Raw genomic sequence first — 13429 nt, 5'->3', positions numbered from 1 at the left:
CAGCTGGCCTGCTTTGCCTTCCCTTCTCCTCAGAGGCTGCCAACAGTCTCATTGCCCACAGTTAACTAACCAAACAACTCTTGCTATGTAAGCACATTTATCATTACAGAGCAAACATATTAAAAACCATAAAAGAACCATAAGCCTATCTGAGCTCAGCCCCACTCCAGCTAGGGCTCTGGCCAGTGAACAGTGCTTCAGACCCCACCAAGGGGTTTTTCTGTGGTTACAGGTGCATAACTGCGTTGATTCAGGTTTCTGAGAGTCATTCCTTTATACAGTGTGGACCCTGATCTTGTCTTGATGTAACAGGTGATCAGCAGACAGAGGTTTCCCCTCCCGATGGTGGCGTTTCAAAGGTTGGGTCTGGAGGTTAGAAATTTGCATTCCCTCCGCCCAGGTATTTCCTAGTGAACCCAGTTATCTTTGTTTATCCCCAAAATTCCTTCTTATGTGGCCCATTATTTTAAAATAGCCCTTTGAAGCTCTCATAGGGTTTTATATTAGTCATGTCTCTCTCCTAGAGATGTTCCATACAGTCCCACCATAATAGAGAGCATTTACATTTTGAATATAATGAACTCCTAAGATACTTAAACTTAATTCAGTGGGGTTTAATTTAATTCAGTAAGGGTAGTCTAGGATTTGCAAGCAATTATCACATCTGTCACAGTATTAAATCAGACAAGTTTGTCTTGTATCTCATCAGCTTTTTTGGAGGCATGTGGCTAAGATGAATTCTTATTTCAATGCAAATCAGGGGCAAGGATGGGCTGAATTCTGAGCCCTTGCTCAGGTGTGAAAGGTCTGAAGAGAGCACACGCAGAGTTATCCTCTTCTTGCACTCCTAACCCATTCCACTGTGCAGAAGTTTGCTGTGGTGGCAGGTCTTGCCATCAGGACTTCACAGGGTGAGTGCCACTGTGGTATAAACCTGTGCCCAGGTAGTGGGGAGCAGTCAAGGCCATGACTCTGCTTCTTCTTCATGACATCTAGCAGGGCTGGCCAGGCCATTTAGGCACAGGGGCTATGCCATCTGGGAACTTGGCAAGGCACTGTTCAGAATGCCTCCTGGAGCTTCTCCTGGGATGTTGCATCTCTGTACTACCCTTAATGTAGGGCTGTGGCTTAATGCTACAGCTTAGTCCTGTAGTAGCTCCATACGTGTGGAACAGTTTACTTTGCAAAGTGTTTGTGTGCGATTGCAGTGTATAATGGGTAGTTCTCACTTTCACTGAAATGGTGACTTGTTTTTTTTCTGGGTGTCTGTTCTTACCTCAGACATATTGTGTATGTTAAGTATGTTAAGTAATGATTTAATGTATTATTTGAATGCATTAAAACAGCAACATAAACTGCAAAACAATGAGAGTCCTGTGGCAACTTAAAGACTAACAAAACCCACTTCATCACATGCATGTACATGATGTTCATGACGTTATGCATCTGATGAAGAGGGTTTCTGCCCACGAAAGCTTATGCCCAAATACATTTGTTAGTCTTTAAGGTACCACAGGACTCTCATTGTTTTGCTAAAAACAGACTAACACGGCTACCCCTCTGGAACTCATAAACTGCAAAGAGGTTTTCTGCATGTACTCCCAGCATGTGTTAAGGCTGTTTTGAGATTGTGTGTCATCTAAACACATTAGAGAGAGAGAGAAAATCGTGCAAATGCATCACAGTGGAACACGATAGATTTGTCTGTGAGACTCTGTTTGAATAGATTGTGTCAATACTACAATGTTTATCAGTGCACATACACATGGGCTCCAGTGGTTCCTGGCCCTTTCTCTTACAAGGGAAGTGGACTAGGATAAACTGAAAACAATCACTTCTTACTTGAAAAACCCATCAATGTGTTTTCACAGAGCTGAGGAAACAACCTATTTAAGAATTAGGTTCTATCAATAGCTGTGTGTGAAAACAACCCAAGAGAGAGGACTGGTCTTCCGCGTAGTTGTGGAGGATACAGTAACTCTATTTAATGTGATGTAATTTAGCAAGGTGTAAGTAATTGTGGAATTCCATATTTCACGGTTCCATTGCCACAATATGTAGACCTGTGGGGGCGAAAACAGCTTAAGTCAATATTTCAATACAAATGGTTTTTCCAAAGATGTTTAGGAACATTGGTTACATGTATTGACTCAACAAAGGCAGCCAGCCAGCCATGACCTTGATAGTCTAACACTCTGCTCTTCTGCGAGGAGTACTCCACTTACGTAACAGTAGTTCAGCCACATAGTATAAAGGGATGAGGAGAAGTGATGGAGCACTAGATATCTCCAGCAGTGTGCGGTGCTATCTTCAGTTTTGTTGACTGCAGTCTCTGCACATTCAGAGCCATTTCATATGATGATCTTGTTAGAAATGGGTTTATCTGGGTACTTCCAAACACAGAGGAGCCTGCGTTTACCCACTAATAAGTCTGTTATGTTGATGTTCTGACCTATATTTCTGAACAAAAATGTGATACTAGTTTTGTTTCCCTGATGTCACTCCTGGAAATACCTTCCTTGAAAGTGTATTATTTATTTGGCGTATGCAATCTGGTCAAGCCAAGCCACAGCGTTCTTATCAGCCATGTTCAAGGCACAAAGATCTCCAGGAAGTTGAGTCATTTTGCAGTCCTCAACAATGTGTGTGATGGTTTGTGGCTGCCTACATTGACATAGTGGGCCATCTCTAAAACGCCACCGAAATTCCACTGCGGCACAAATTCCATGGTCAGTATGAAACCGATTCAGAAGGTTCCATTGCCTTTGTGCTAAATCAAATCTGGGTTGACATTGAGCGAGGTCTGAGACCAGATGATTATTTGTCACTTTCTCTGCAGACCATGTGTCCTCTACCGTAAATCCCTCACCTGGTAAATTTATCCACAGTGGGCACTGTGAGGGCAGATGACTATGTGGTGGATTAAACAAATGACACATCTGGAGTGATCTGCACTAACTGACACTGCTTGGAGGGTGGTACTAATGGAAAGTCATGTCACAGAAATGGTAACCTTGGGGTTAATTTTTAAAAAGAATTAACAAATATTCATACCATGTTGATTTCGGAGCAAAATCTGAATACCAGAAAAAGCCTGATTCAATGGAAAATTAGAGCCCCAAGGCTGCCTGGTGCCGCAGACAGAAGAATCTCTCTGCTGCCCTATGCTGCTGCTGCCTGGTATGCCATGGTATGCTGACATACCAGAGGCTGCTGCTTAATGTGCTGGGTAGGTGGGTGGATTGCTGTAGCCTGGACTCCCACAGAAATAAGAGTGCCTTACAGGAAGAGTTTAAGAGGAGAAGAAGGGGGTGGTAGATGCACAGAGATCCAGGAATGGAGGGAGACTGTGGAAATTAGGGATGGGGCACACAGAAACCTTGGCATGGACAGAGAAAATGTGGGACCTTGGTACAGGAGGATGGGGAGTGCACAGAGAACCTGGAATGGGGGAAATGAGGGTGGATGCATAGAGACTCTGGCATGTGGTGGAGAGGGGAATGGGGGCTACACACAGCCCCTGGTATGGGGCAAGTGGTAGGGGGGAGTTGCACGGAGTCAGTGAAATGGGTGGGGAGAGCTTGTGGAGTAGAATGGAGGGATGCAAGGAAGCCCCTGTTGTGTGCAGTGAGCTCAGCTTACAGAAGCTATAAAGTGTGCACCCCTCCTGTCCAGAAATACGCTAGGTCAAGCAGACATGTCAGTCCCCCCAGATCAACTTGGATACACAGCGATGACATAAATGACTGAAATCAATTGACCCCACAAAGAGTCTCCAGAGCTGCTCTACTTAACTCTTGTGTGTGCAGTTAAAATAGCTTCTGGGGTGAAATCCATTTTCATGCAGAAAGGCACTGGGCACCCACTGTCTTTAGCACTCATTTCAGCTCTCTTTGGAGGGTTTACGTGGGACTGAAGCAGGTCTCGCCCTTGGATGCTAGCTCTTTGCATAGGGGTAAATTTCACCCTTAGGAGCAAACTGCAATGTAAAATTTGGCTCTTGATAGAAGTGAATAAAATGGAGAGTAAAACAAGTGTACTTACACATGACCATCTTCTTCATTGACTATGTTGACCATTTCTGCTCCCAGCAGGGCCCAAAGCAGTGTCAATAAAGTCTTATTCCAGAGAAATTCAACTTTTGTAATACTTCTAGGGTTAATTTCGACATCAACATACTTCGTATAAATGTTACCTCTTTGAAGGGGTCCACTGCAAATAGGAGAAAGAGGAGAGCGACGCTGTTTGCTATGGTGTAGGCCACTGCTGCGCTAAGACAGGTTCTAAAGCATTTTCAGCATGTTGCCCTTATTTATTATAACACTTTGCACCTTCTTTATTATCAATTATTAGTATTTCTGTAGCACCTCTTAGGAGTCCTAGTCATGGGCCAGAACCTCCTGTGCTAAGTGCTTTATACATACAGAACAAAAAGATGGTCCCTGCCCCAAAAAGCTTGCAATTTTAGAATAAGACAAGAGGCAACAGATGGTGACAGACAGATGGGGGAGTAAAAGGAAACAGTGAGACAATATTGGTCTGGTTGATCGGTTGTGGTCTCAGCACACCAGCAGCTTAACCATTGTCAAGTTTTTTGTACACCTCATGGGAGAGGAAAGTTTGAAGGAGGATAATGAGGTAGCTTTGTGGATGTTTACAGAGAGCTCCTCCCAAGCATGAGGCGCAGCATGGGAGAAAATACAAAGGTGCGTGTTTGAATATTTAGCAAGTGGGATATGGAGGCTGGCATCATGGGCTGAACAGAGGTGGGAGTTAGATTGTGAAGGGCCAGGTACCTTTTGCACCCTTTATCCAAAGGTCTCTGTGCTGTTTTCACATTAATAAAGCCTTTTAATGTAGCCAAGGTAAGTAATATGCCCAGTTTATAGATTGGGTAAACTGAGGCACAGAGATTAAGCAGCTTGCATGGGTTCAAATAGCAAGTCATTGGCAGAGCAGGGAATCGTGTTACCATGTGGGAATGAATATGCTAACAAGCTGTCATAACGCTAGCATGGAAGTGGCTAGGCTAATGCCTGTGTTAAAACTGCTCACCATGCCTGGTGTGACCAGTGTGTTTTCTAGAAGTATCAGCAATCTCTGTCTTAGCTGGCTGGAAATGCTGAGCCTTCTCTCCAGGCAAATTGGACTCCTGAGTGCTTGTTAAATGTTACAGAACCCAGGAAAAGGAGTTGACTTCCATGCCCCTACTGTAACCATAAGCCAACACTGATTGGCCCTGTCTGTTTTAACATGGTTAACTAACATGACTGCAACAAGGAACAATGTCTGTTGCTCGCAGCGTTTAAACATGACTTGTAAACGGAGGTGTAAATGAAACAGACACACCACAAAACCTAATGTTGTGTCATTGAACTTACCAGATAATTTGGTACTGCTTTGTGAGCCCCTCTGTGCCATGGAAAACTATGTTTAGTTCCCCCCTCACTTTCTTTGTGCCAGCCAGCTTGATAGATACCCTTTGGCTCCAACCTACACAACAAAAGTAAAATAAAAATCGATTGCTTGCATTGTTTAGTTTCCTTACATACCACAAACACTCTTTTTAGGCGTACTTTTACTAGAGAGACGTGGACCGCCACCATTCAGCTTATCAGAGGTTTATAACAGCACAGAAAGTTTCCAGCTTTTTATCATCTCATTTCCACTTCCTTCCCCCCACATATCCATTTGGCAAATTAATTAATTAACGACACTTACTAGTGAAGGGTGGGACTGCTCCAGTATTTAAAAAATATTTTTGGTTTATTTTCTCCAATTTAGCTGGAAATTGATCCGCATAGTGACCCATCATTGGGCAGCCTTCCTTGGGACATGGGAAGCAGATTCCCTAGGGGAAATAAGAGCATCTGGGTAATGTGGGATATTTTTCTTTTCATCCTAACTCTTGCGGGACTAAGGCAGAAAGGGTTGCCCTGATGTTGCCAAAGCCTTGGCCATTCCCTTGCCAACCTATTTAACCCCACTGTGTTTCGATGTGCCTATTTCCGATGTCAATTTCTATTCTGATTATTTATGCTCATCTGTCGGAGGATGAAACATATTAATTGTTTACCCATAAAAATGAGGGGTGCACTTAACTTCCAGGATGGTCTGAAACCTTCAATTTCAAGCACTTCTTTTTTGGTACAAAACTTACGTTAGATGTACATCTCCAAAGGAAAGTGTAGCATAGGAGCTACCTGAGGTTTCTTCTGTACCAGTGGAATCATCAGAGACCCAGGTTTCTGCCACTGGAGCTGTGGGAGCCAGAATCTATCTAGTTCTATCCTGCTACATGCCTGCTCTCTACCAACAGGCATTGCTTCATTGTTGTTGGAGCTTCGTTCTCTCTGATCCCCGTCAGTCACTGGGAGAGCAGAGACACCATAGCACCTGACTCTGTGTGTGAAGTGTGCACATGAAAGCAGAGTTGTTAATTTTTGCAGCTCACCCATTCCTGGGCTCTTATGCTTACCTCCTGGAAGAACTCGTATGTCCTGCAGGGATATCCAAGAAATCCATTGGGATGGAGGATACTGTGAAAATAAAACTGATGGCTGCGTGAATGATGACATGTAGGAAGAATGTTACCTGCTGAAACAAAATTACGAATGTCTGTGAAACCATCTTCTATTATATTTGGCCATGTAGAGCAAGGGTGTTTTTTTTCTCCTTTATAATAACAACAATGAAAATGCTAGCTGGAAGGATAGCACGGTCCTGTAGTATTTCTTAATGTGAATCTTCTGGGTTTCTGATTGTCAATAGCATACAAAAAGCTTGCTGCCTCACTTAACCGATGCACTGACTTCTCATAGCTGGAAAACTGGGTTCACACTTGCCTAAGACCTCAAGTGAAATGAATTTGTCTGTCGTGGCTATTGATCCATGTTACAAGACAGTTCCACAATACTGTATCATTTTCTGTGTTTACAGCATGCTGTATTCAGATGAACTTCATAGAGTATAAAGAATGCACAAGATTTGTCTCCACCATTCCAAGCCATGTGGAGAGGGGATTCTTTCCCCCTTCTCAGAGATGCTCAGCCCAGCTTTTTGGGTCATGCTGCTGTGGGGAGGAGAGACGTACTCGAACAGCAGTGCCTGGATGCTTTGTGCTTTTGCTCAATGCCTTGTGGGTGCTGGATGCAGCATGGTCAGAGGTGTCACTTGCAGCATCTATACAAAGTGGGAGCTGGTGTTGCCCCAGTATAGGTGTAGTCATGACATTAGCCTCACCCTGGCCAGACACCTGCCATCACAACTGAAGCACTAACTGATCTCTACCCCCTTGTGCTCCCCAAATCCACAGTCAAATTATGGAAATTAAGGCTGATCCCACATCGTCTGTGTGACTATTTCTTTTCCTACACTACCTGCAGGCCATCAGGACTGCAATCTGGCCCTTGTTGTTTCATGCTTTTTTCCACTCATCACCAAATATCCAAAAGCATTTTTTTAAATAAAACCCTCAAGAAGGCTCCATTTGCCATGTTCAGAACTAAAATATGAACAGACACTGCAAGTTAATGCTGTAGCCGTTTGAAATAGATTTACCTTTCAAGTAAGCTTCTTGGTCTTTTCTTCCCGCTGGAATAATTAAATTAATGCATCCAGGCATAATACTTCCTCCATTTGGGTAAAAGTCTAGATGGCCAGTGGCATTAACCATTCCTAACCCTGCAATACATACACGACATGGTAAGTGCCTTGGTTAACTCAATGACATGCCAGTTGCTGCAAATGTTTGTTTGTATGTGGGACCTTACCTACAATAGGAAATTGGGCAGCATTACTATGAATAACATCAACAAATCTTGCATCCGAAGGGTCCAGTCTGACAATAGGAGGAGTGCCTTGAAAAAAGGGCCCAGCGGGGTCCAAGCCTAAAGAGAAACAAATTATTCACTGATTGATGAAAAAGAATTGTAGGCTTGTTTTTTCCAATGGAGAGCATCAGTTTTGAATGAAGTATATAATGCGTGGTGAATAGTAATGTAAACACATGGAATGAACCAAATGTATCAGAGACACAGGACAGTGCAATGAACATTTTAATGTAATACCTATTTCTACAATGTCAAAACACTTACAGAAGTCAAAATACTTCATAAAATTGTCATTGCAAGACGAATGAAGCCTCGTTTTCTCTTGATTGTCTATTATTTTCCCGAAGTGTTCTAGAAGTGATTCTCAACTCTTTAAAGGCAGCCCTTTTGCAAACTCATCCCAGCACAAGTAAAGTCCTATCAGTTAGTGTATAATGGTGTCATAGGACCAAGGATAAGGAGGGATTTTAATGCAATGATCCAGTTTCTTAGATTTTCAGATGGTGTGGAATGGGAAGACTAAGGAGTTCTTGATCAATTATTTATTTGCATTAGAGTAGCACCCATTGGGCCCAACTGTGGTAGGCACATTACAAACACAAAGTAAGAGGCAGTCCTTGCACAAAAGAGCTCGCAATCTAATTAGAGAAAGGAAGCATTAGCATTATTATTATCTCCCTTTTACAGACGAAGAACTGAAGCACAGTGATCAAATGACTTGCTCAACATCATACAAGAAGCCTGTAACAGAGCCAGGAACTGATCTATCCTAGTCATCTCCTATCACAAGCAGCAGTAACTACTACAAATGAATCTGGGGAAACGTGGAAAAATAACCAAAATACAACACAGGAATGTAGTTATGTCTGGCTTTCTAGCAACAGTTGCTGATTGTTCCACAAAACCTTAGCAGGGTCCAACAGCTGTATAGGGAGAACCGCCTTCTCCCAATACATAGACCTCCATCGTGGCTTAAAACAACGGCTTGTGGTACAATGGTCCTCCACTCTAGTGGGAGCCCCTTGCTGTAAAAGAACATAAGAACTGTGCCACAGAAGCAGAACTAAGTTTTTTCTAAGCAGAACTAGTTTTTTTGGGGGTTGGAAGGAGGTGAGGCTGTGACCAGCTCCTTCCTATGCTTTGGAGCAGTGCTTATCCTCGTGGGAGTGCAGAGATTGCTGTTGCACTCTACTGTGGTGTGGGAGCATGAAGGGGTGGGGAAAACTGAGAGGAACCACAGGAGAGTCTTGAGGTGACTTGTATGGTTATTTCCTTTCAAGGGCCTGGGAAAAGATCATTTATTGGGTTTGTAGCCCATGTCCCTGCCTCATCTCTTAAACCCATTCAGAACAAGCCATAGATCTTAATAGTGTCAGTTGGGAGAATCCTTAGCGGCATAGTATATCTGCATTGTTGTTAATTCCCCACCCCAATTCCCACTTTCATTGAAAGTATGTTAAGGAGAAACTTAAGCTTTACTTTGCAAATGGATTGTGAGACATGGGAAAGTGGGTGTGAAGGGGAACTTGCCACTCGTATCTCAGGTCATCATTTTCTTGAGACTACCAAAAATACCGATCTGCATAAGAATTGTCACTGTTGATATTTTAATACTATTACTAAAGCAATACTGTTAACATCATTTGCATTTTTGGCTACACAACAATAAATGTTGACTATCTACCAGTGTGCAGATGCACTAGGATTTTTTTAATTTAAATATTTTGCTTACCCATGTTAACACCATAAAGAATGCATAGTGAAGTCTATAGGAACAATACATAAAACAGCCATGGCATAAACAAGCACTTACTCACTGAAATTGATGGAGATGCACCCACATTCGCCTGTTTGACTCATTGAATCCAGTTTTGCAAGGTTCTTTCCTCCTAAAGAACATACCATATAAAATTCCATCTTCATGATTAGCTTACCGGTTATTCTTTTGATGCCTCGTATTCTTCTTCCTACATCTCCTGCGGCATGTGCACCCAGACTATGTCCGATGATATGGATTTGAGAAGGGGAGTATTGAAACATTTTCTGATGTTTTTGGGGGGGAAAAAAGAAAAAATAGAATATACATATTTAAATGTCAAACACAGAAGATACTGTATTTGTCATAGATTATACAGCCAGAAGGGGCCATTGTGATAATCTAGTCTGACCTCTTACATAACACAGACCATAGAACTTCTCTGTATTAATTCCTGTTTGAACTAGAACATTTTTTTAGAAAAAATCCCATCTCGATTTAAAGATTTCTAGTGATGGAGAAATTATTGCAACCTTTGGTTAGTTGTTTCAATGGTTAAGTACCCTCACTGTTAAAAGTGTGCACCTTATTTCTAGTATGAATTTGTCTAGCTTCAAACTGTAGCCCCTAGATCTTGATATACCTTTGCCTGCTAGAGTGAAGAGCCCCCTTATCAAAATTCTGTTCCCAGTATAGGTACTTATGGACTGTAATCAAGTTATCCCGTAAGCCTCTCTTTGGTGAGCTTGAATGAGATGAAATTCACCCACCTCTGTGCTGAAGGGTCTTGTACAAGGCCTATCCTCACCTTAGGTTTCACATAGCCCTAGAGGTTAAGGGGAGATTAATTGGTGTACAGACTCCATATTCGACCCAAGGAGTTGCAGCTTTAGTGACAATGAAAGCCACAGTGACTAGTTGCCTGGAGTCCCCACTTAACTTGCATACGTGTGTGGAGTACCAGAATAAATGCATCCAGCCATATTTGCTTGTCTTCCTTGATCGAGGACCAGAGAATATCACAGAAAAAGCTCTTTGGCTACAGTATTTTAAAATGTGTTTTTACATTGAAATGAAAGAATCCCAGGTTTTCAGAGGTTGTTAACAGGAAAACCCAGGGATAATTCTGAGGATCTGTTATGCAGGAAGTAATAAAGAAGTAGAGGACTTAAGAGTGTATCCTGCAGCCAGACATCAGAACCGGAAGTCCAGCAGTATTAACTGAGCCTCTGGACTGCTCCCAGCTTCTATTTGCTTTGGAAGTGAATTGCTAAATTGAGACTGTAGCTCTATCACAAAGGTAAGTATGTATTCTTAACAACTATTTACTAATCACTTTTAGGAGTCATGTGTAGGATGCCTCATTTACCGTGAATTTACAAATACAGTTGAGAAAGCAAAGAAATATTGCCACCTACTGGCCTTTTACGTTAATTAGTCACTTCTATCAAATTACTATTCTTTAGGCCATACCCTAGTACCATTTGAGGCTCTGTGGGGTATCCCCATTTTGGTGGTTCTCAACTATCTGCTATGTTCAGCACTTCCCAAAACATTAACTTTTTGAATCATACTTTTCTGATCATGTAAAACCAGACCAGAGCACAAAGACATCATTTACATAGACCCATTATCTTCATGTGAATCTTAGCTTTAAAAATTAACTTAAAATTCATAATATATATATTTTTTATCATAAGAGTATTTATGAAATAAGCAATCTCTGCCCCAACCACGCGGATGTTGTTCACTGCATTGATGTACAAAACTTTTTCACCATCTTCCCCGTCTACAGCAATGCAGTTCACATCTTCCACTTGTACCAGCCGCTGGGTTGGAAACAGAAAGCAAAGAACTTAGGAAAACATATGGGAAAATACAGATTCAACTTAAACCAAAACGAATCATTAAGTAAATTGAGCACTTGGGTTTCTTGTTGTTTACAAAGGACAGGACTTTACCACATCACCTACATGCATTAAAACAAGAGTCTTTTCATGAAGCAGAGTATGATGAAAACTTTGTCATTCATACAAACAGATGTCTGGACTTTAAAAGAGCACAATCAAAATATTTTTCAATTTTTGTCACAATAAAGACTTATTTCAGATCAAACTCTAAACTGATTTACTGCTGTATACAATGTCTGACCATTTCGTTTGGTCTCCTCCATAAACAATTTAGTGAAACCATTGATTTTAAAGCTATCTTCAATTCTGAAAAAAGCGTCTGTGAGTGAGGGGTTGAGAACTGAATGGGCAGTTTCTAAATGGAAAGCTAAAGCATGGCGACTTCAACACTGGAAGCTTACAGAAGTCAGGGATATTCACTAGAAGAAATCACAAAGCAAAACTGCCATTTCTGCATTGATTTATAAGATGGTTGAGGCCTAAGTGTAGAATAAAGAAAACAAATAGCTGAAACAAAATGAAAGAAGCAGCAACAACAACAAAAAAAGTAGTGCAAGAAGCTTAAAAGGACACTGGATCAAATCTTGAGTTGTTGAATGCTCACTGCTCTGTTTCATCAATGAAGGTTACTGATAGCTCAGCACCTCTCAAGATGTGGCCCATGGGATTGCTCTCACTAATTTCCCATCATGATTCAGCATTTACTATAATGAGTGCAAACATTAACGTATGCAGTGTGCATCTATCATCTGTCCTCTTCTCAAGGCAGCATGTCTGTGCTGACCCATGGGCAGTGCGGAGAAGGAATCGTGTCTTAGAGACTCGATTGCTTCCTTGCTCCCTATTTTGCTCCAGGGGACCAGTAATCTGATGATGATGGATTATTATCAACAGTTCAACTGCTCTGCTTAGAGGAGCCAAGGCTCCGCTTCCTGCTTGGGGATGGCTGGGGTTGGGAGTGCATAGAATGCCAGTTTGTCACTTTATGCCTGGACCCACGGTTCAGAGAGGACACGCAGGTGTGGGGGGGGGGGGGGGTGTGGGGGGGGAACAATTCTCAGTCTCTCGTGTTCCTGCGCAGGTACAGAGAGCACATTGTAGCCTGACCATTTTTGTGTTCAATGGATGAAGATAAATTTGGATCACCTCCTGTATAACATGAGACAATGGAGATACTGTATATTGATCTTTTATTTTTTCCATTTTAAAGTTAGTGTTTTGCATAAAGAAACATTATAAAACGACCTCCACTGAGAAGACATTGAAATATTTAGGTTTAGTTCTTTGTTGTGTACTGACTTTTCAGGATAATTTTGGTCTTGGATTGTTTATCTTTCCTAAATGTCTAAGATGACTCCAGTAATTTTGAGTAGTGCTGGTTGGAAAATATTTTTCCTCTGTAAAATTTCAAACTTTCACTGAAAAGTAGACTCTTTTAATTCAGAAAATGTTTAGTTTTCTGAAAACTAGAAATATCCCATGGAAATTTGACACTTTTTGCAAAAAGTAATTTTGTCAAAACCCCAATTTTCCATTGAAAAACTGTTCTGATGGTAAATTTTCAACCTGTCGTAACTGAGAGTTCTGGGTGTAGACGATACTGAATTGTGTACTAAGTCAGCATATTGGTGTTACAGTAGATTCTAGCCTCCACATGCTTTATTCTTTCATCAGGAACTACTCAATAGCTAACTAACCTTTGGATAAAGGTATTTTTAATTTTTAAATTTAAGTTTTCAGTTTTACAAACAAGCATTGCTGAGTACAGGAAATGTGTGGATCTATACCCTTCTGCTCTCTAGTTTTAAAATTTATCTTCTGTTCTGCATGGGGAGTAGTAAGTGGCAAGACTATCTGTTAGCTTCAGCACTGTTAACTAAACCTCAAGCCACTAGGAGCAAAAAGAATTATTAAATTGCAATATCTTAATA

At 41.5% G+C, this 13429-nt stretch overlaps 1 protein-coding gene across 1 annotated transcript; it reads right to left on the bottom strand.

The window, feature by feature from the left end:
- Positions 1–1999: 1999 nt before the first annotated feature.
- On the bottom strand, positions 2000–11417 carry LOC137149865 (pancreatic lipase-related protein 3-like; the record flags this gene model as incomplete). The annotated part of the gene is made up of 9 exons (XM_067543481.1): positions 2000–2063; positions 4045–4212; positions 5382–5493; positions 5722–5851; positions 6479–6594; positions 7561–7683; positions 7773–7889; positions 9767–9876; positions 11284–11417. Coding segments are annotated over 9 exons (1074 nt in total), but the record flags the coding sequence as incomplete, so codon positions are not given.
- Between the last annotated feature and the right edge of the window lie 2012 nt (positions 11418–13429).

This window comes from Emydura macquarii, unplaced genomic scaffold (genome assembly GCF_026122565.2).
Source record: "Emydura macquarii macquarii isolate MOO-44397 ecotype Brisbane River unplaced genomic scaffold, CSIRO-AGI_Emac_v2 contig_877, whole genome shotgun sequence".
NCBI lineage: Eukaryota > Metazoa > Chordata > Testudines > Chelidae > Emydura > Emydura macquarii.
The sequence above is the reverse complement of the archived record's forward strand: the minus strand, read 5'-3'. Positions and strand labels throughout refer to the sequence as shown.